The sequence below is a fragment of the Poecilia reticulata genome, chromosome 6, assembly GCF_904066995.2.
Source record: "Poecilia reticulata chromosome 6, P_reticulata-male-v2, whole genome shotgun sequence".
Lineage (NCBI taxonomy): Eukaryota > Metazoa > Chordata > Actinopteri > Cyprinodontiformes > Poeciliidae > Poecilia > Poecilia reticulata.
This window is the reverse complement of record NC_088835.1, coordinates 3,848,854-3,872,862: the sequence shown is the minus strand read 5'-3', so window position 1 is coordinate 3,872,862 and position 24,009 is coordinate 3,848,854. Positions and strand designations below refer to the sequence as shown.

The 24,009-nt window shown below is 41.6% G+C and overlaps 1 protein-coding gene across 7 annotated transcripts in view; it reads left to right on the top strand.

Annotated features, from left to right (window-relative positions):
• The window catches only part of cadps2 (Ca++-dependent secretion activator 2), a 280,025-nt gene that overhangs the window by 197,615 nt on the left and 58,401 nt on the right, over positions 1-24,009 (top strand). For all 7 annotated transcript variants that reach the window (XM_081607676.1, XM_081607675.1, XM_081607679.1 and 4 more), the window contains exon 18: positions 20,149-20,305. In XM_081607676.1, the coding sequence (XP_081463802.1) occupies positions 20,149-20,305 (157 nt within the window). The remainder of the gene's footprint in view (positions 1-20,148; positions 20,306-24,009) is intronic.

Below are 24,009 nucleotides of genomic sequence, written 5' to 3'. Positions count from 1 at the left end.
AGTGATGTTAATTACAAATTACAGACTTTTTGTCTGAGATCTGCCACAAAGCTGTCACAGCTTAAATTTAGACAGAATTGTTTACATGGTTAATGCGAATGTCAAAAACATGCTCTCTGCATTACTGACTTCTCTTGCTGTTCCTTCATGAACTTATCAATGATTTAGTCAATTTAGGTGCTGCTTTCTTGCTTTTTAGCACTTTATTGTGAGATCTCCCTTTATATATTTAAGACTTTTAAATTGTGGTGTGGTACGGTAGACTATGTTAATAATATGCTGTCAACCTGAACAGGTAGATAGAACAACACATGAGCACTAGCTAAGCAGTAACAGTGAATCTCTAAAACATGATTTATTGTTTCAGTAAAGTAAACAAAAATGTATTTATACATTTTCAGCTTGGAAAAATCTAGGACAATAGCCCTAGTAAATTTGAATTCAAATAAATACTTAAATACTTCTAGATAGATTTCAAAGTACTTTTAAAAACAGTCCATCTTTAAAATAAGCACAGTACACAGCTACAGTCCCAAAAATATCAGGAAGGGCCCAAGTTTTTTTTAGCTGGTTGACATATGGAATAGGAAGAATATGATTTAAAAACTTTTTACAAGTTTAAATGTAAAAAGTGCAGTGCATTTTCTTTATTCAGTCCTTTCTTATTATTGATGTTCTTAAATAAAATTACTGCAACTAGCTGCCATAAGAAGTTTGTATTGAGTAAGCTGTCACTGCATGTTTCATTTAATATTGGTAAGAGAAAATAAAATTCTCAAAGCTAGAGCAAAAAAACTGTTTGCCTTGTGTAGCATTTATGATCTGCAATGATGTTAAAATGAGTTGACAGGTATTTAAAGTAAGGGGCTATTTATCAGTACACATAAAGATTTGAAGAGGAAACAGGTTGTATTTAACACCACAGACAGAAAAATAGTGCAGAAGATGACTTATAGATTATTTACAATCTATGTAAATAAATTTATGCAGCATAAACGTTTTTCATCAAATAACTGGTTTAATTTTACATTAACCACAAACATTTCCAATAAGTTGATGATCAAATTCTTTCAAAAATGTCCATATTCCGATAAAGACCCCACACAAGTAATATTCCAGTTCTGTCCAGGAATCAAAAGAATCAAAAGACTTAATCAGTCTTTAGTAGGTTTAAATGTCGGACAGAGTGGGGACAGCCTGCACTGCCTCCTACCACAAAGGTGGACGTCCAGCTGATCAACATCAAATGGGGACCTGGCCTGTACAACAAGCAGGACCAACATTAAGTCTATTTCCTTTTAATAGTGGTTAATATCAAGTCATTATTAATACTATAAACTACAGGTGTGCTGATCAATCGGCCACCGATCATAATCAACCAATTTCCGTGAAAAGGTGTATGATCGGTGATCGCCGATCACGGTCTCCTGTTGCCGATCACCTGTATCTCATTTGCAGCCTGTGTGCAACTGATCTCCTCTTTCCTTCACACTGCTGCAAGCCCACAGCAGTAAATCCTAAGCAATGTGGTGAGGAACTTTAATGCTCTGAGAGTTAATGGGGACGTTTGGGTGATGCGGTGGAAAATTACCTCGGGGATGAAGCACGTCAAAATGCATCAACTCAAACAAAAAAGGACTTTAGATTTGTATTAAAACTTCCGCTATGTCCTAACATAAGACAGATAATCACTGGGAAAAAATAATCAATCTCTTCTGCCTCCTCCTGTGTTCTGCAGAATTATTCTGCTGGGTCAGAAACAACCAATCAGAACCAGCATTAATCAGCTGGCCATGCTATCAATGCTATCAAGAAGTTTTGATTCACTAACTCAGGTTTTTTTTATTTTGATACAACTTGCATTTGACTTTGAATGAATGTTTCCTCTTTTTCTTGAGATTATTTGATGCAGGCAGTGTTGTGATATTTATTTGACTCATGTATTATTTATGGCAGTGGTCCCCAACCTTTTATTACCGCGGACCGGTCAAGACTTGAAAAATTTTGCTGCGGCCCCCCTCCTAAATCCTGAATATACCCAATTTGGGTTGTCTTATTCTTCTTATCGCAGCCTGTGAGGTTTTCCCTGACTGGGAACGAGAATCCAACCTGCTGAATGTGACAGGTAGCCAATCAGAAAGCGCGGTGACGTAAGAACAGAGGGGAATCCCAACCAGCTGACATATCAACATATCGCGCAACTGAGTCCGGTGTATATCGGAGATGATATGTGGAAATGTTTATTATCAAATCTAAAGGTCATTATTATGTTTATTCAGTTAAAAATGTTAACTATGAAAAAACATAGTCACCTCTAAATCCTAGTGCAGCAAATAGAGCGGCTGCTCCTGTCGCCTTTTATCCACCGCCTTTTCTTTTTGTTACGTCTTTTATCTCTTAAAATGACTCCACAAACTATCACTATTGTTTCAACATCGTCATCCGTGTTTGGTTATTCTAAATTTCCATATGCTGTGTTGGGGGTTTACTGGATTATCCTCTGGAATCGGGATGTTCCTGACTGGAATCGGTTCGTGTTGCTCCTGCTTTGGACACACGAACCGATCGAACCTGTTGGACTTTTATCAGCTCTGTGGTCACAGAGGTTTGGCGAATCGGCCGACATTCTTAAATCTTTCCATCTAAACCCAGACTTAGGACTCACAAGCTCTACTCATCTCCTCTCGACCACTGCCCAAACGCTCTGACTCTGGTCGCTATGGTAACGTTTACATATCCCTTCAAAATACGATACAGATGTGCCACAAAATCGAATGAACATTTTACTTTCGTGAAAATTTTAACTCACGATAATGACTAACGGAGCCCTGAGCTTGTTTCTCTGCAACCAGACGGTCCCATCTGGGAGTGATGGGAGACAATAACATCCGAAGAGTTGCTTATATCCACAACCTGCTTGGTCTACGTGGCGAAGCAGCTTGAAGCTTCATTCCCTCATTAGCAGCCGGTCGCCGCATGTTACGCAGAGCGGCTTGTAATGTGGGACTCACCTACCGGTCCGGGATAAATCCATTCTCCTGTCTCTTCTCTGGGCCTTTTCCCCTTTGCAAAGAAACTTTCCAAAGACATCTGATCTGTTTCTTACTCATTTTGCTGCTTGTGGGCTCAATGTTGGCGCGCAAGTAACCGAGAGAATCCGGTTAAAGGATTTTCAAAATAAAAGATCCTCCAGACTCAAATAATACATATGTAACGGAAATATTTCACTATTTCTTGCGGGGCCCGGTACCAATTGGTCCACGGACCGGTACCGATCCACGGACCGGGGGTTGGAGACCACTGATTTATGGTACTGAGAGCCTTACTATTAAATATTATTTTACTGATTGCAGGTTTTTCAGTTGTCCTTTTGACTGAATAGCTGCTGTGTTGTACCTGCAAGTATTTTTTATGTTTTATGTCTAAATTAGGTGAATTTATTGTCTGATATTTTCCATTTTGCCAGATCAATTAGTATAATTTATATCTAAAGTGAAAAATTAACAGCCAGTCCAGGTGATCAGCAAAGATTGGCCCTCATGGGTGATCAGAGTCGGCAACAAAAAACCTGATTGGAGCATCCCTACCTTAAACACTTCCTTCTTAGTAAATAGAATTAATAGATAAAAAATATACATGTACATGATTCACGTAGCTGGTTATCATAACCCAATATAATGACAATAATTCAAATTGAGCACTGTTCATTTTCATTAATTTTATAGAATTGAATGTTAAATATTGCACCATTATACATCATATAAACATGTCTTTTATCAAATAGTGCTGAACAAATTAGCTTAATGATCACAGGTCAACAACCAAACATAGCATCAGCCTTAACATAGCTGACATGCTAATGCTAACATAACTATTGTTAGCATTAGCATGCTCCAGACAATAAGACACTCACCAGTTCATTTCTTCCAATTTCTAAGTCCAGGAAATCCCAATTTTTTGAAGATTGGAGGCATCTAAAAACTGCATAGATTATCAGTAAGAATAGCATTATTAAAAATGAAATATAAATGATTTAAAACAATTTAAAACTTTCCTGCAGCAGCCTGCCCTGAACTTCCCTGGCCTCCACATGCTCTCCCAGACCAAACAATGGGCACCATCCCACTTTTAAAAACTCAAATCCCTTAATCCAAGAATGACAGGCAGGAGGAAAAATACAAAGGGAGACATAACTTCAAAAATGTTCTGATTATTATTTGAGACAAACTGGCATCTTCAGGTTACCACATGCACTGATTTATTCAGAGGATGTAACACATTTAAAGATGCATTAAATCATGAGGTGAATATTTGTGATCGATTCAAATGGTAAGGCCATCCTTGGCGCGTATAAAAGGAAGTGATGGAAAATGTGTCTTCCTATTAATCTAGGCTGTAGTAACCATCAGATCATTCTTTTAGCAGGCGACACTTTTTTGTATAACGCTCAACCCAGCAGGTCTCAGTGTTCCACTGGTAATCACAGCTTTGAGGGCCATGGGTAGTCATAGTACAGCCAGTGAAAAATAAAACCAGTGTAACCCAGACACTTATTAATTGAAGTTATGTTGGAGGTTGGATTCAGCTTTTTTAACCTTATTCTCTTTTCCATCTCTCTTTTTTCCATCTGCTGTGGGAAGGGAAAGGAGGTAAGTTCAATATTTCGTTTGTGCTTTCTGTTCATCTGCATCTTAAGCCTCACTAGGAGCCATTTCTCTGTGATGGTTGGAGGAACTGGTGTCCCACAGGGAAGGGATGCCTAATAACATTTTGTTTTAAGACTATATGAGCGGATACATCCTTGTTTGTACAGTCATTTAGTGATTTAGTAATAAGGTTTTTGCTCATCTTTGAAATGAATGTTAACCCTGGAGAAATCAACCACTTTAGAAATCCTTTGCTTAGTTGGATGATTTCATTCACTTCTTCTTTCGCTCCCCTTATCTGACCAGTCCTATGTCTCTTCTGTAAATTATTGCTTCTCCTCCAGCAATCTTTTTTGTCTTTATTTTTGAGTCTGCTGTTGTCCTACACTGTAAAACATTTGAAGGTGGTTTAACTTGAAAACCAAAGTCCAACTGCCAGTGTTGCAGTACTCAAGATCGGTCTTGGTCTCGAGACCATTTTTTGATGGTCTCGGTCTTGTCTCGGTCTCGGGCGCTGAGGACTCTGCATTTTATTTCAAGACCAGTCAAGACCACAACTGTGAAAATATCACTAAACGTACATCATACTATCCAGTTTATTTGTTAACATCGTTGTTTTCAGTGAATGCAAAACACACCGATTAAAATCCAAACAATTACGTGTTTCTGTTACTCCCACTTCCCACCTTTCACTCGCACGCGCTCTGAGACATGCGCAGTGGTTTCCTCTGAGTGGCAGAAGATCTGTCTAATCGTCAGTAATAGAATAGCGCTGCATAAATCATAAGAAATCTGATGGCGACCACTAACTCAGCAGCGCTTCGCTTTCACAGACGGTGGGGACTACGTCTAACTTTTTTCGTCACTTAGAAAAGAAGCTCAAAGAAAGGTAAGCATGGCTGACGTGATATTAGCAAAGCTAGCTGTATCGAGACACATAAGCATTTGTGATGGGAAAAAAGTTCACTCACTGCACTTAATTATTGTGCGGAAGTGTTGACTGACCTGTTTCAATATGGGACAACACTGTGTCCAAAAGTGCAATATAGTGAAGTGACATTCAGGAACAGTCCGATTTTTCTGAACGGCTCTTTACTTAGAAAATAGGACTGGAGTGTCACTGAGAGCCGTTCTTTGTTCTTGTAATGCTCTGCGTACACTGTAGTAGCTATCATTATTTTATTTAATCATGTACATTGATATTTTTTTACTTAACAAATAAATAAAACGCAAGAACGAAAGAGCACGCAGAGCATGCACATTGCTCTATGATTGTTTTCGTTTAAAGTGGCAGCTGTAATGTCTGCCATGGTGTCAGACTACCTGACTTCATATAGCGGGAGAGAGGGTGAGAACAGTCACGGTGAGCTCCTTGTGGTTGGTTACTTCTTGCTTGTTGCTCCTTGGTCAGTGTTCATAGTTGAGCGTTATATTTACCGTCAGGGCATTGCCTCAATTGCTATGTTTAATGGTGCAGACAGTGATGGTTTCTTACATGAGCAATATGGGCAAATGCCCAGGGCGTTATCTTTTTAGGTATGGCACGAGACCACCACGGATTGTAGCACAAAGATGGAAGCACTTCATTTTAATATTGGTAAAATTTATTAAGTGTTTAATATCTAGGTGTTTTTATGGGAATATGGATCTTTCAGATCAATTTGAAGAGCAATTTTGATCATATTTCACATTTTATCGTGTCATTTAGCGCAGGCTGCTGGTCTTGGTTTTGACTCGGTCTCAACTTCCCTCGGTCTTGGTCTCGACTTGGTCTTGGACCCTAAAAGTCTTGGTCTTGTCTTGGTCTCGGGTTAGGTGGTCTTGACAACAACACTGCCACCTGCTGCCTTGAAAATGGAACTTAAGTCAACAAGAAAACTGTAATGGTTTTAACTCAGAAATTAAAGTTCATGAAGTTGATTTAACAAGAGACAGGTATCTAAAACTTGTTTTTTTTTAAAGTTCATTAGTTGTGAACTGTGAATTTTAACTTAATGCTTCAATATAAATAATTATTTCACAATATGTAAGAAAAAATATTGTGAAAATACTAGTTAAACAGCACACACTTCTCTATTGTCACTCACACTATCAAGTTAAACTAACTATTTATTTTACGTTTGAATAATTTAAATTCTTGTTTCAAATTGCATGAACAAAATTTTTGATCTGATAATGAGTATTATTAAACATCACAATGATTTCTGCTCAAAAACATTTAGTGTGAGCAAACTTTGCAAACTGTCAGATGCATTAAAATGAACATTTACTTTATTAACAAGAGTTTTTGGAAACATGCCACAAAGCACTCTGTGAAATAGTTCCCACTTCTGTCTTTTCCTTCTTTTTTTAAGTGATAACCTAAAAACTCTAGATCATTAAACTCTCGGTGGTTTGACAAAATTAATAAAAAGTTACTGTAAGTTTATCTTTCACAAAGTCACACATTTAGGTTCAAAACCTAAAACTCACAAAATTTATATGACTTAAAGAGTAGAAGATAGAAGACAATGTGGCTCAAATGTTTCACAGTGTATATGCTGTGTTTACTCTTATGCATTTTGTTTCCATTTTTATTGCTGCTTGTTCTTTTTCTTTCATCTTTGCCTTCTTTTCTAAAATTATCTTTATAGTACCTCTATATACTTTCTTCTTTTCTGTATGATTTTTAACTTTTTCTGACTCTTAATTTTGGAAAAAGGCATATGAAAGCAACACCACATTTCTCTAGCTAGCAGAAGAATTTGGACAAAAAATATTTTCCTTTTAGCAGGAATGGAAAATGAAGATGAAGTCAATTTTGGAGACATTTCTCTAAAATTATCTGTGAAGAGAACGACTTGGACTTATTGCTTAGCTACCAACTGTTTGTATCACATTAAAAACACTATATTGCTCTTCTTTGACCAAGCCTCAGGAATCTATGAATGGCAGCTGGCCATAAACATTATCAGTGTGCACACTGATAATGTTTATGGCCAGCTGCCATTCATAGATTCCATGTACCTTTCCAAAAGTTGCACACTCTGATCCTCAGAAGTCACTTAATTATTAAATAGAACCCAACGGGTTGACAACGGGGACCCTCGTAGGGTCAATCAGTGTTGCTTCCTAAGTGGACAGTTTGATTTCACAGAAGTTTGATATACTTGGAGTTATATTGTGTTGTTTAAGTGTTCCCTTTATTTTTTTGAGCAGTATATATATATATATATATATATATATATATATATATATATATATATATATATATACCTCTCCTTGGGCTGCCACCTTATCGTGGTGGAGGGGTTTGAGTGTCCCAATGATCCTAGGAGCTATGCTGTCTGGGGCTTTATGCCCCTGGTAGGGTCACCCAAGGCAGACAGGTCCTAGGTGAGGAACCAGACAAAGTGCAGCCCGAAGACCCCTATGATGAATACGAACTTTGGACTGCGTTTTCTCTCGTCTGGACGCGGGTCACCGGGGCCCCACTCTGGAGCCAGGCCTGGAGGTGGGGCACGATGGCGAGCGCCTGGTGGCCGGGCTTTTACCCACGGAACCCGGCCGGGCTCAGCCCGAAGAGGAGACGTGGGTCCCCCTTCCGATGGGCTCACCACCTGTCCGAGGGGCCAAAGGGGTCGGGTGCATTGTGCTATGGGCGGCAGCCAAGGGAGGGGACCCTGGCGGTCTGATCCTCGGCTGCAGAAGCTGGCTCTTGGGACGTGGAACGTCACCTCTCTGGTGGGGAAGGAGCCGGAGCTAGTGTGGGAGGCTGAGAGGTTCCGGCTAGAAATAGTCGGCCTCACCTCGACACATGGCTCTGGTTCTGGAACCAGTCTCCTTGAGAGGGGCTGGACGTAATTCCACTCTGGAGTTGCCCACGGTGAGAGGCGCCGGGCTGGAGTGGGCATACTTGTTGCCCCCCATTTGGGCGCCTGTACGTTGGGGTTCACCCCGGTGAACGAGAGGGTAGCCTCCCTTCACCTACGGGTGGGGGGACGGGTTCTAACTGTTGTTTGTGCTTACGGGCCGAACGGCAGTTCAGATTACCCACCCTTCTTGGAGTCCTTAGAGGGGGTACTGGAGAGTGCCCCTCCTGGGGACTCCCTTGTTCTACTGGGAGACTTCAACGCTCACGTGGGCAATGACAGTGAGACCTGGAGAGGCGTGGTTGGGAGGAACGGCCCCCCCGATCTGAACCCAAGCGGTGTTCTGTTGTTGGACTTCTGTGCTCGTCACGGATTGTCCATCACGAACACCATGTTCAGGCATAAGGGCGTCCATATGTGCACTTGGCACCAGGACGCCCTAGGCCGCAGTTCGATGATTGACTTTGTCATCGTCTCATCGGATTTGCGGCCGTATGTCTTGGACACTCGGGTAAAGAGAGGTGCGGAGCTGTCCACTGACCACTACCTGGTGACGAGTTGGCTCCGGTGGTGGGGGAGGAAGCATGTCAGACCTGGCAGGCCCAAACGTGTAGTGAGGGTCTGCTGGGAACGTCTGGCGGAGTCCCCTGTGACACGGAGCTTCAACTCTCATCTCCGGCAGAACTTCGAACACGTTCTGGGGGAGGTGGGGGACATTGAGTCTGAGTGGACCATGTTCCGTACCTCCATTGTCGAGGCGGCCTATCGGAGCTGCGGCCGCAAGGTTGTTGGTGCCTGTCGCGGCGGCAACCCTCGAACCCGTTGGTGGACACCTTCGGTGAGGGATGCTGTCAAGCTGAAGAAGGAGTCCTACCGGGCCTTTTTGGCCAGTGGGACTCCAGAAGCAGCTGATAGGTACCGGCGGGCGAAACGGCATGCGGCTCGGGTTGTCGCTGAGGCAAAAACTCGGGCGTGGGAGGAGTTTGGAGAGGCCATGGAGACAGACTTCCGTACGGCTTCGAGGCGATTCTGGTCCACCATCCGGCGTCTCAGGAGGGGGAAGCAGTGCAGCACCAACACTGTTTATAGTGGGGATGGTGCGCTGCTGACCTCAACTCGGGACGTTGTGGGCCGGTGGGCGGAATACTTCGAAGACCTCCTCAATCCCACCAACATGCCTTCTGTTGAGGAAGCTGAGCCTGGGGACTCTGGGCTGGACTCTCCAATCTCTGGGGACGAGGTCGCTGAGTTGGTCAAAAAGCTCCTCGGTGGCAGGGCCCCGGGGGTGGATGAGATCCGCCCGGAGTTCCTTAAGGCTCTGGATGTTGCGGGGTTGTGTTGGCTAACGCGACTCTGCAATATCGCATGGACATCGGGGGCAGTTCCCCTGGACTGGCAGACTGGGGCTGTGGTCCCCCTGTTTAAAAAGGGGGACCGGAGGGTGTGCTCCAATTACAGGGGGATCACACTCTTAAGCCTCCCTGGTAAGGTCTATTCAGGGGTCCTGGAGAGGAGGGTCCGTTGGATAGTCTAACCTTGGATTCAGGAAGAGCAGTGTGGTTTTCGTCCTGGTCGTGGAACACTGGACCAGCTCTACACCCTCAGCGGGGTCCTGGAGGGTGCATGGGAGTTCGCCCAACCAGTCTACATGTGTTTTGTGGACTTGGAGAAGGCGTTCGACCGTGTCCCTCGGAGGGCCCTGTGGGGGGTACTCCGGGAGTATGGGGTACCGGGCCCTTTGATACGGGCTGTCAGGTCCCTGTATGACCGGTGTCAGAGTCTGGTCCGCATTGCTGGCAGTAAGTCGGGCTCGTTTCCGGTGAGAGTTGGACTCCGCCAAGGCTGCCCTTTGTCACCTATTCTGTTCATTACTTTTATGGACAGAATTTCTAGGCGTAGCCGAGGTGTTGAGGGGATCCGTTTTGGTGGCCTTAGGATCGCATCTCTGCTTTTTGCGGATGATGTGGTCCTGTTGGCTTCATCGGAACGTGATCTGCAGCTCTCACTGGAGCGGTTCGCAGCCGAGTGTGAAGGGGCCGGGATGAGGCTCAGTGCCTCCAAATCCGAGGCCATGGTCTTGAGCCGGAAAAGGGTAGAGTGCCTTCTCCGGGTCAGGGGGGTCATCCTGCCTCAAGTGGAGGAGTTTAAGTATCTGGGGATCTTGTTCACGAATGAGGGAAGAAGGGAACGGGAGATCGACAGGCGGATTGGGGCAGCGTCTACTGTGAAGAGGGCGCTGAACCGGTCCTTCGTGGTGAAGAGAGAGCTGAGCCAAAAAGCGAAGCTCTCGATTTACCGGTCGATCTACGTTCCCACCCTCATCTATGGTCATGAGCTTTGGGTCATGACCGAAAGAACGAGATCACGGGTACAAGCGGCCGAAATGGGTTTCCTCCGCAGGGTGGCTGGGCTCTCCCTTAGAGATAGGGTGAGAAGCTCGGTCATCCGGGAGGGACTCAGAGTAGAGCCGCTGCTCCTCCATGTCGAGAGGAGCCAGTTGAGGCTCGGGCATCTGGTCAGGATGCCTCCTGGACGCCTCCCTGGTGAGGTGTTCCGGGCACGTCCCACCGGGAGGAGGCCTCGGGGAAGACCCAGGACACGCTGGAGGTATTACGTCTCTCGGCTGGCCTGGGAACGCCTTGGGATTCCCCCGGAGGAGCTGGAAGAAGTGGCTGGGGAGAGGGAAGTCTGGGCCTCCCTTCTGAAGCTGCTGCCCCCGCGACCCGACCCCGGATAAGCGGAAGAAAATGGATGGATGGATGGATGGATATATATATATATATATATAAATATATATATATATATATTGAGTTTTTCAAAATACAGCATACATAAATCATGCACAAGAGTATGAAGCATATACATATTTAACAAATTACTGTATAAGAGAAATATACTCTTACCAGTACAACAATACAAATAAAAACATACAATAACTAAAAGTAAAATAAAATAAGAACAAGTCAAGGCAATTATCTAAATAACTGGATACACTGCACTGGTTACCATTTACACTTTAGGATGGTACTACCTGTCTATAAAGGCACGGGTGGCATACTAAGAGGCTGAGCGAGCGTGGGGGTCAGTCTTAGACTGAGAAAGATGGTCCAAAACCGGCTGCCAGATACTACAGAACTTATTAATGGAGCCCACAACATCATACTGCAGTTTCTCCAAATGAAGAATCTCAGTGAAATCACTTAACCACATTTTAAACTTAGGGACCCTGTTTGTTTTCCAACATCTTAATATTACTTTCTTAGCCGTTACCATTCCATACATCATAGTCATTTGCATAGAAATGCTGCGGCTCCTAAGTGAAGGAAAATATCCAAACAATGCAATCTGGGCATCTGGAACCAACGTGCATCCATACTCTTCAGAAAACAAGTTAAAAATGTCACACCAATATTGGAAGAGTTTGGGGCATGACCAGAACAGATGTGCCAGGGAGCCATCAGCGGACTTACATTTATCACATTTTGAAGATATTGAGGGGAATATTCTGTGCAATTTTATTTTAGAATAATGGAGTCTATGAAACACCTTGAACTGAATTAACTGATGTCTTACATTGATAGAACATGACCAGATCCTCCCAAGACCCTCCTCCCAGACCTCACTCCCAATCTGCAAACCCAGCTCCTCCTCCCTCAAGGAGTTTGTAGTAAAATTAATTTGCTCTGCAAAGATGTCAACAAAGCTTGAAATTATTTTTTTTGATTCTGGAGAGCCCAACAGCATTTTGCATACCTTATTTTCTTCCAGAAGAGATACAAAATTTGGGATGTTAATTCGAACATAATTTCTAATTTGCAGATATCTGATCTGCATCCGGAAGAGAGAAACAGCTCTTCAAAATTGCAAATGAAGCAAACTTTTTGTTAATATACAAATTTTTCAGTGTAATTAGGCCTTTTAGTCTCCAATTTTTAAATGATATATCCAATAACGATGGGGGAAAAGCATGGTTACGGTAAATTGGGGCATGAACTGAGGTCTCTGGTAGGTTACAGTATACCTTAATTTGTTTCCATATTTTCAAACAATTTAAGACAATCAAATTATTTATTCCACTATTTGTAGGAGATATTGGTGCTGAGAAAAGAAGTGCCGGAAGAGAACTGTTTATAACGCTACTCCTTTCAATAGCCACCCAAGGGGGAGAATTTCTTGAGCATCACCTTCCTGCCAGTATACCAAGGCCCTTGCATTTGCCGCCCAATAATAGTGCTGGAAGCAGGGTAATCCTAACTCCCCCATCTCTCTTGGTTTATGTAAGTGATTTTTTGATATTCTATGGGCTTTAAAGCCCCAGATAAAAGGCAAAATTATTGAGTCCAATGATTTAAAAAAGGCCTTTGTTAAAAAAATAGGTAGACCCTGAAAAAGATATAAAAATTTAGGCAAGGACACCATTTTAATAGCATTTATGTGGCCCATCATTGAGAGTGGGAGTGTTCTCCATTTATCAACATCTTTCCTAAGATTATCCACTTTTTCTAAAAAGTTCACTTTGAAAATTTGTTTGGGGTCTTTAGGCAGAATAACTCCAAGATATTTCAGTTGGTCAGTCATCTTAATTAAAAGGTTATCTAAGAATTCAGAAGTAAGTCTTGCACGTAATGACATAAAGTCACTCTTCTGCCAGTTAACAGTATAACCTGAAATCTCGCCAAATGACTGAATAAGGTCTAGGAGAATGGACCTTACCAAGCTCCACCCAGAAACGCTCCTCGAAAGTCCCACGTGACTTCATGTCTCACATTAACCTCCTTGCAGAGCTTAGCTTCTATGGGATTTTTCGTTTCGACTGACTCTGCAGAGTATTTCTGAGTCGATTAGTTTAACATTTCTGCCGGATTTTCACAAAATATCAGCCACGACAATAGACAAGGGAACCAACAAGTTCATGTCATCTTTTTTGGAAGACATCAAGATGTTTTAGCCACGCGATGCCTCTAACATTGTGCGGGTTGCAGCTAAATGCTACCAGTCGATGAGGAAAACAGCAGATCCTCAGCATAAATATAGCTGTGGACAAGATCACTGATGGCTGTTGTTCTTGCAAGGCTGGGTAAGTCGGGCATTCATAGTTTAGACTAGGGTTTCTCAACCTTTTTTGGGCCAGCGCCCCCCCAGCCTTTATCCAAGTCCCTCACCGCCCCCCACCAAAGAATTTGCAGGCTACTTTGCACTGACTATTATTTTATTAATAATATTACTATCATTATTGTAGATGTTTTGATTTTTATCCTTGTTTCTGTATTTATCATGAAAAATAATTTCCCAGAGAACAAAAAAGTAATGGGAATAGAAATTATTTTCACAGGCGTCTATGAAAAATGCAATAAACATTCAACTTAAAATCGGTAGGTCTAACAGCAGCCAAAGTGGAAAAAATATTCCTATTTTGTGCCATTTTCTAGTTGATAAATATTCCACAAAATGACCAGATAAAAGATGTTCAACATGCCAGTTTAAACTTTGAACTATTTTCAAAACGACTGAGCTCTGCAACATTAAAACATGGATAGAACTGTAAACTACATTAATCATAGCTCTTCTTCTCTTCAGTGTTTGTCAGTTTCTGGTGGTGCAGCTCTGTGCTGCCTTCAGGAGAATGGGACATCAGAGTATCATCCATAAAACTTCACCCACATGGCATTTATTGTTCAAACCAGAGCTTTCAGTGGAAAAACAAAAGTTCCAGGTCATTTTAATGCCATACAAATATGAGACAGAAACATGGATTATATCTTTATATAGACCTGTCTATTGATTATAGATTAATAGTTTTACTGGACAGAAATTACAAAGAACAAATCTGGTTCTTAATCAAATCCTAATGAGTCAAATTGAAAGTGTCATGGAGTCATCAGCCTCATGACATTAACACTGACATGAAAAATAATATTGAAGAAATAAATATATCACATCTAATTAAAAACATAAATAAGTGATCAGTTCTTTACTGTTATGGTCTGTAAGATATATTTATTCTCAGTACTAGATGTGGTCTCAACAAACCCATGACACTTCAACAATATTATTTTACCTTTTATCTAGAAAAAACAGACACTTTTATCTAGTGTCTGTTTATTCTTGCCATACAGTCTCTGTATTAAGTATTGCTCTAAAGGTCTTGCCATACCAGTTTATTCCTCCGTATTTACTTTAGTTTCTTAGTTTATTCTTGCATTTTGTTCTTCATTCATTTCCATTTAGTTTCCTTTGATTAGTATTATCCTCTCTTGGTTTATTGCTATGTCCACTTTAGTTTCTTTCCTGTTGCTAGATTTATTTTATCGTTTATTGACCATCAGTAATCTTCACTCATCACCTGCTGCGCCGCCTAATCGTCATGTGTTTCACATCATGTGTTGATTTTTCACTGTTCAGCGTCGGATTCTCTGTTTTTATGCCATAATTCACATCTAGTTCGTTGCTCCGTTTTATGTCCCGTTTCTCCTGTTTCAGAGTTTTGTGCAATGTGCGCGTCGTTTTTTTTTTAAGCCCCTAAGGTGCAGGGCGGTCGAGAAACATATCGATGGGGAAAAGGCAGACTGACATAAACCTTTTAAAACAACAGAAACAATTTCTGCATTCTGATTATTGAAATTTAAAAGTGCTGTGTTGTTCTATCACCCCGTTTCATACCGGACCACTTACAGCACCGTGTTAACGCTATAAAATGAACGCTCTCTATCGTGGTATCACCCATGGACGGATTTCTTTATTTAAATGGGTTCATTTTTCAGAGGGATACACAGTGAGGGCATCGTGATTTTAGCTACCAGTAGCAGGAGAACGGAGCTGCGCCAAGAAGCTAACAGAAGCTAACAAACACTGAATAGAAGAAGAGCTGCCATTGATACAGTTGCAGCCAAGCATGATTTAATGTTACACAATACAGTTTTACCAAGTTGCTCAAAGTCTAAACTGGCATTGTTGTGCATTTAAGGTGTAAAGTTTACCTTCGACCAAACGCCCCCCAAAGGCATCCCAGCGCCCCCCTTTTGTAAAAATGTCCGCCAGCGCCCCCTGCTGTCCTCTGAACGTCCCCTGGGGGGCGGTTCCGCCCACGTTGAGAACCGCTAGTTTAGAGGGTTCGAATGTGCCTAGGACTCGGTGCTAGCGTGGCTAACACGATTACATTTTAGTAAAAGTTAGCGTGGCTAGCATGATTACAGTTTAGTAAAAAGCCTTTTCAGGTGAAATAAAATCTTTAATGTATGTCAGATACGGTACACATTGCATATTGATCTGTTCAGCTAACGTAAGGCAGTAACAGACAGGCTTCAGGATGTAGAAGTTGTATCGGTACTGCCATTATGCTTTACTTGGCTAAAAGGTTTTCATAATGGATGTGTTTATTATTGACTATTTTTTTTTCATTCACTAAACACAAAGAAAGCAAAGCAATAATACTTACGCCAGCAGACACTTTGTTCTTATTGATCCTACGACGGTTGAGCTGCAAATGTGGTCGTGCACAAGCTTTGATCCAAGCAAGGCTTTCCGTTTCAGATTTTGGAAATCTGTAAATTTTAGTTCCACAAACACGATCAGGATACCTGACATCGCCTGTACAGATACCCCACTGACTGTGGAGAACCATTCTTTTTCGAGTCCTTACGCAAAAACTTTCTGTCGGTCTGGTAGTCCACAATGTACATTAGCATGAGTTTGTGAGCCGATAACCCACGTGATAGCTGCGCTGTGACGTAAAATAGGCATTAGCCAATGAAAGGTGGGCCCTGTGGTAAGGTCCATTGGCACTGACTGCTCAGGATGTGATACAAAAACAACAACATCATCAGCATACAATGAAATGTGATGGTCAATGTTTCCCAGTTGAATTGGTTTGATTAGGGAGTGTTTTCTAATACTAATGGCAAGGGGCTCCATAGCGACCACAAAAAGCAGAGGACTAAGGGGGCAACCCTGACGGGTTCCCCGGTGTAGTTGAAAGGGCTCTGACTTGTCCTGGTTTGTGAGGACAGAGGCAGATGGTTGAGCATACATTGTTTTAATCCATGACACAAATTTACTACCAAACCCAAATTCCTTAAGTACAGTCAGAATGTAAGGCCATTCCAATTGGTCAAATGCCTTTTCAGTAGAGATGTGCCAATCAGGTTTTTTTCCGTCGATACCGATACCGATCACCTATACCAATCACATAATTAATTATTATTATTTTTTAATCATAAACACTACCGGTTACATTATGTGGGAAAAGGAACCATGAATTCACCTTAATTTAGACAAAAACTTGTTTTTAATAACTTTTTCCAAGAAGAAAACTAAACAAAACAGGCATTCTGCTAATTGTACTGCTATCGGTAATACTATCTTTAACAGACTGATAACATATGGAGGCTCTGAAGAGGCTAAATAAAACCTCTCAACATTGCCAAAAAATTCAAGTATAAAACTTAACATTCAAAGGCAAATACAGGATCCATTACAATAAACAATCCAGAGTTACTGAATGAAAACTTCCTGATAGCATGGCGGCTAGCTGATTACTGCTAGTTCTGATTGGCTGTTTCTGACTGAGCGGAGTAATTATGCAGAACAGGGAGGAGATCGATTATTTTTTTAGAGATTATCTGTCTCATGTTAGGACAGCGAAAGTTTTAATACGTATGTAAAATTAATTTTTTTTAAGTTATACGCTGCAGCTTTAAACAGAGGTTCGGTGTGAGAGTCACTACCAGGTGGAGCAGAAGCGGCGCTCCGTCTGTGAAATATTACTACCTGTAGCGCAGCAGCGGTTCAACAGCGAGAGCAGAACCAGCGTCTTACATCGCAGCTCGAAGACTTAAATAATTTTGCGGGTTATTTGTTTAGCTTTCTGACCGTCATGCTAATCCGGGTGAGTGTTTGTAGCTGTGCGCTGCTTTACCTGCTATCTGATCCTCCATATGTCTTTTTTACTGCAGTGAGCCTCGATGTAGCCAAACTCCTCAAGTATGCCATTGTTTTTATGTTGTATTAGCTTCGTCGTGTTGATGCATTTTGACCTGCTTCAATTTTCCGCCGCAACACTCAAACTTCCCCATTCACTCAGTGCGTTATAGTTCCACATCGCTTAGGATTTGTTGCTGCGCGTTTGCGCAGAGTGAAGAAAAGAGGAGACCAGCTGCACAGGCAGGCTGAGAAATGAGATGCAGGTGATCGGCAACGAGAACCAATGATCGCCGATCATGCACTTTTTCACGAAAATCGGCCCGATCGGTGACCAATCGATTGGCACACCTCTACTTTTCAGCATCCAGGCAAAGAACAGCTCCCTTAAACTTACTGTCAAATTTATGATGACAGAGAACATTATTGAACAAATAGCATCATTCAATTCTATTCAGTTTAGAATAGAATAGAATAGACCGTCGTGAGACAGGTTAGTTTTACCCTACTGATAATGTGTTGTTGCAATAGTAATCCTGCTCAGTACGAGAGGAACCGCAGGTTCAGACATTTGGTGTATGTGCTTGGCTGAGGAGCCAATGGGGCGAAGCTACCATCTGTGGGATTATGACTGAACGCCTCTAAGTCAGAATCCCGCCTAGACGTAACGATACCGTAGCGCCGCATCGCTTCGGTCGGACTCCGATACCCGACTCCGGTCGGCGAGGAGCGCCTTCCGTGACTGGGCTGGGGCGTGGCTGGACGATGGTCACCCCTCTCCTATCGCGCACAGCATGTTCGTGGAGAACGTGGTGCTAAATGACTTGCAGACGACCTGATTCAATTCACAACATATGTCACCTGTAGGCGCTTGTATAAATAAATAAATAAATAAATAAATCAACCCAATCATTCATGTCGCATCATGCAGACCAAGGAAACAAAGATGAAGGAGGTTTTTGGAGAAGTTTAAAGCAGGTTGAGGTTCAGGCCAAACATGGTATCATAGCTGTTGATCCACAGAAGATTTACAAATACTTGTGTATTTGTAGTTGAATTGACCACAGGTGGACTCAATTTCAGCTGTAGAAACATCTCAAGAGTGATCAGTGAAAACAACTGAATTTTGAGCTTCATTGCAAAGTCTGCAAATACTTAAATAAATGTTTCTTTGTTTTCTATGTGATAAATTTGCAAAAAACTCCTTTTTCCTCATAATTCTAATGAGATATTAAGAATTTTGAGGAAAGAGGTTGATTTAATGTCATTTTGAATAAGGCTGTAATATAACAAAATGTGGAAAAGTGAAACACTGTGAATAATTTAATGGTGGACTGTATATTTAGCAACATAAAGTCTGTTTATCTTGAATTTGGATTAATGTGATCAAAGTTAAAGTATGACCAAAATAAAATAAAATAATTAATTAAGGACTTCAACAAAGAGATCTCCACATTTTTGCCTCTAGTGGTAGTGATGGTACCAGTGGCAGTGATGTGCCAAAAGGACTCCAGAAAAAAGGAAAAACAAGTTTTTTTGCAAAGCACACATAGTTTAAGCTGATGCCACTGTTGACCATAACTCGAGAAGACTTAGTTATTTGAGGGCTCAGGTTTGTTTCTATGGATGTTCTCATGCTTGGTGAGAATATTTACTGAAACATATATGTGCAGGAACTTTAGCCTCCTACTGTTTGGAAACATTCAGTTTTCATACCTATAATGGATTAATTTTACTTTGTGGGGAACATCCCTTACATTTGAATTCAAATGTCTTTTTTTCCCCTGAAAAATGTCACAGAGGTCACAAAAGAACTGCTTCTATTTTCTGTTACTTGTTGTGTCCTATAAAGGTCTTGATGATGAAAATCTGTAAAAGTGAGATGTCATTTTAAAAGCAGCTAAAGTCTAAATGAACAGAGGTAGATGTGAGACGTCGTTGCTTGCTGTGACTGTCAGCTGCTTTCAAGCCCAAAACAGGGTGAAAACTGTCTGCAGATGTTGTTGCAAAAGCACTTGTTGATTCGCTTTTTCTAAAGAGCATCAAAGGTGATGTGGTTCTCCAGTTGACCGAGGTCAGCCTGCTCAGATGACCTCTGCTTTTGACAGCTAAAGGACACCTAAGAGAAAAGTGCAACTAGCATTCAGCCGTATGCTGATGTCCTGAGGTTAGTTTTTCTGTTTGATGGAGAAAGAAAAAGAAGCAGAGATGTAAGACGGAGAGTTGACTAGGCAGCAGTCCCTTGTACTCATGGCCTTGAAGGATGAATCACTCGGCCTTTTAAATGCACCTTTTCAGTTTGTACTCCTGTCAACAAACTGCATTTAACTAACCTGGTGATTCTTCGATCCTCAAAACTGTTCATTTTCAAAACATCCATCTCCACGCCAGCAGCTTGGAAATGGAGCCTGCAATGCAGAAATGTAAGAAAGGTGGAAACACGTGGTTAGCATAACCAAAATAATGTTGCAGCCATTCAAAGGTGAATTTAAATAGAAGTTGAGTCATATAAAATAAAATGCAATGTTACTTATGGATTGCTCCTCCAGCTCTGCCATTAGGATCAACTAAACTCTGTAATTACAGTGTTATGACTCGACATTTCTCACTTACCACCTTAGAATTGTATCATGTCATGTTCATGTTTGGCTGCATATATCTCCTACAATAAATGTAAGCACTGTAATCTTTCATAGCATCTGATGCCTTTGTTTCCATTTTTCCATCAATGTCAGGCTTTCTCGTGGTGGCCAGAGCTGATAGCAGAGCATGCTGAGAGCTTCCTGTCTCTGTACGGAGCACACATGGATTCTGCTCTACAGGCCCAGCCTGCCGACTCCTGGAACAGCTTCCCACTATTCCAAGTCCTGAACAACTTCCTTCGAGCCGACTGTGAGTCTTGAATTGTTTTCAAACCTCTCTATACATGGGCATATGTCTGAACCAAGCTGCTACTTCAGTGGACTAGAGAAAAAAAAAACTGGTGAGCGAAGCAGTAAATGAGAGTGGAAAACCCTAGCTTTGTTACTTAGTGGGATTATGAATTTGAATTGCTCTCGAAGTAAGAGCGATTCAAGTGTCAGAACAACAGAGACATTCTACCAACTGACCTGGATGTGTCAGGTCCCTGGATTTTGGGTCAATGTGAGAGCCCTTCCCTCTGACAGGATCTCCGTGTGAGCCGGGCAGACTGGCACACCTGCATCTGGTTTTACAATCTGCAGGTTGGAGATATAAGCAGCTGGGAAGCAGTCGCTCGATGGTCTGCATGTGGGTCAAGAGGTTCTCAAAACATGACAAAGAGCCAGCCAGCCAGCCAGCCAGCCAGCCAGCCAGCCAGCCAGCCAGCCAGCCAGCTTCTTGAACCCTTGTTCCTAGTGAGGTCAGGAAAGGTGCTGGTGCCTATCTCCAGCGAACGTTTCGGGCGAGAGGCGGAGTACACCCTGGACAGGTCGCCAGTCTGTCGCAGCATTTGTGATCCATAGGGTTCAATATGATGTTGGTCTACCTTTTGTTGCTAGAACAGCTTCCACTCTTCTGTGAAAGCTGTCCACAAGGTTTAGGAGTGTTTATGGGGATCTGTACCATTGTTCCAGAAGCGCATAGTGAGGTCACATACTGATGTTGGACGAGAAAGCTTGGCTCTCATTCTCTGCTCTAATTCATCACAAAGGTGTTCTATCGGGTTGAGGTCAGGACTCTGTGCAGGCCAGTCAAGTTCCATGTCTTTATGGACTTTGCTTTGTCCACATTCATGTTGGAAGAGGAAGGGGCCAGCTCCAATTTGTTCCCACAAAGTTGGGAGCATGGAGTTGTCCAAAATGTCTTGGAATGCTGAACTATTCAGAGCTCCTTTCACTGGAACTAAGAGGCCAAGCCCAGCTTCTGAATAACAACCCTACACCATAGTCCACCCTCCACCAAACTTTACACTTAGTACAATGCAGTCAGACAAGTACTGTTGTCCTGGCAGCCGCCAAGCCCAGACTCATCCATCAGATTACCAGATGGAGAAGTGTGATTCGTCACTAGAGAGAACGCCTCCACTGCTCTAGAGTCCAGTGGTGGCGTTCTTTACACTACTGCATCCGAAGTTTTGCATTGCACTTGGTGATGTTTGGCTTGGATGCAGCTGCTCCACCATGGAAACCCATTCCATGAAGTTCTCTGCGGTCTGCTCCTGAGCTAATCTGAAGGCCACATGAAGTTTGGAGGTCTGCAGTCATTGAGTCTGCAGAAAGTTGGTGACCTCGTCGCCAGGGGTGAAAGTAGTTTTAAATTCTTGGGGGTAGTATGGAAAAAAAAAAAAAAAAAAAAAAATATATATATATATATATATATATATATATATATATATATATATATATATATATATATATATATATATATAGCTTTGGAGTTTCCGTGCTGATTAATTTTATTTTGCGAAGCGATAAAAGCTGGAAGCTCTTGAATTGCTACAAAATAAAGCTGTATTTCCTCCCTCAGTCCACTGGCTGCAATGTTGACACCTTGAGATGCCTTGAGACCTAAATCAAGGTCTCAAGGCAAATCATGAACATCATGGCATGGAGTGCATCCCAGTTTTCCATGTCTGGCATATAACCATTCATTTTAGCTTTTAAACTGGTTCTATTGATCCTGTGTCCAGACAGAGGGATAATCAGTAGCCCAGCATCATGACCTGTTTGTTCTGAAGATCCTGCAGCTTCCACTTCTCTTCCTAACATGGCGCCTCCTCACCCTGACTCTCATACTGATAGGAGGAACCACAGAGCTCTGTTAGGTTAAAGCTCATCTTCTGAAGTTGGGATATTTTTCCTCCAAAAGGTTCCAGAGGAATCACCTCAAACCAGATGTTGGACTGGATTTTATTTCACTGTCATTTGTGAATGTTAGCGTCTCATTTTCAACAGTGGAGCTATAAGGGTTGAAAAAGGTTATTATTTTGGAGAAAGTATCATCAACATCAATATGTCCACTAAATAAGAGGCAAAAAATAAAAATAAAAATTAGCTTGATAGAAGAAAAGCCTCTCAGACTCTGAGCCCGACAGCACCAAACTATTTTTTTATATTAGACAATTAATTAAATTTCACATAATTATCGCGGTAGAAGCCATTTATTTGTTAAATACTTAATGAAATATAGTTAATGGCAACTTTGTTCCATTAACTCATTTATGTTTAAGTTGACTTTATATCTAAAAGGAAACCACTGTTAAGCATGAACAGTCTATTAATCATTACTGGCTATCATTTATCATACATTATTATTATTACTTTTTGTTCAAAAATCAAAATATGGTGAATAAGTACAATTAAGAATAGTGCCTCCAAACATCATTTCATGATCCCCTGCAGAAAACAAGTTGATGTTATAAGAAACAGATAAAACACCAATATGCTATTCTAAAATGTTTGTTGCTCTCTAAATACACTAACCTACTGCAGAAATAATGACTAAGCTCTATTTTAGGTATTAATGATTGTTCATGTTGTTTTTCATTGCCCTTTTTGTAGTGTCCATGTTTTTTTCTTTCCATGGCTCACAGCTTTTCAAGGCTGCAATGTCAGACTGTCCCAGTGAACGTGAATGCATAATTATTTGATGCATATGCAGACCCATTCAGTGTTTGTAAACAAAGACAGCCGTGTGTTGTGGCAACGGAAGTATGACTGTTTGTAGATGGCTGTCAAGCTACATTAGCGCATTATCCGCAAATAATACTTTGAAAAATAAACTTTAATAAGTTGCAATTGTCGTCCAGATTTGTGGACAGTTACTGAGTGGGACAATTCAAACTGGTTGCCTTGTAAAAAACTTTTTCTTAAAATCTACACTATATTTTATTTGTATCAGTGGTTTACACTGTGTGTTGTACAATCTTAAGAAAATTACTTGGACATTCATACTAATGATAAATGTCTGACCACAACTTTATTAGCTGCTTTATCTGTAGCTTTGTATGGTTTTTTTTTTCTTTTTAAATATACATGTTTTGAACACAAAAAACTTTGTAGTTTGTGAAGGAAAATGTAACACAACTGTATCTAAAGCATGTTTCAAAAAACCTTCTAAAAAAAGAATATTAAAGAATGGATGTCAAGGAAAAAACCTTTTCCTGACTCTTAGGTACCAATACAACCCAGCTGCTGAAAATAAAGAACAACTGTGGATCAAAAGGAGGTATTTGTGAGCAAAGAACCATCTGGAAAACATCCAACAAAGCAACGCTACATGATTTCAGGGATAGTGAAATTGCGTGGCTCACATGTTTTTGTAACAACTTTTTCTTTCCTCACAAGTCAAGGTCCGGACTTAGTGGAAGAGAACAAAAACCCAAAGCATTGCAGTTTAAGAAACATCAACATTGCACTAAGATAGTTTTATCCCAACGAACCCGAATTCAGTGTTCACTTTTGACTGATGAAAAAAAGATCCGGGCTCATTGAATTTGTATCAAGCGCTTTGTCTATGAGCCAGCAGAGATCTGGCGAGATGCAAGGCGTTATTTAACATGGCTACTGCCCAAGTACCTCAGCTACAGTAACAGACAGGCAGCCAGATAGACAGACAGCCCAGGGGCAATGTTG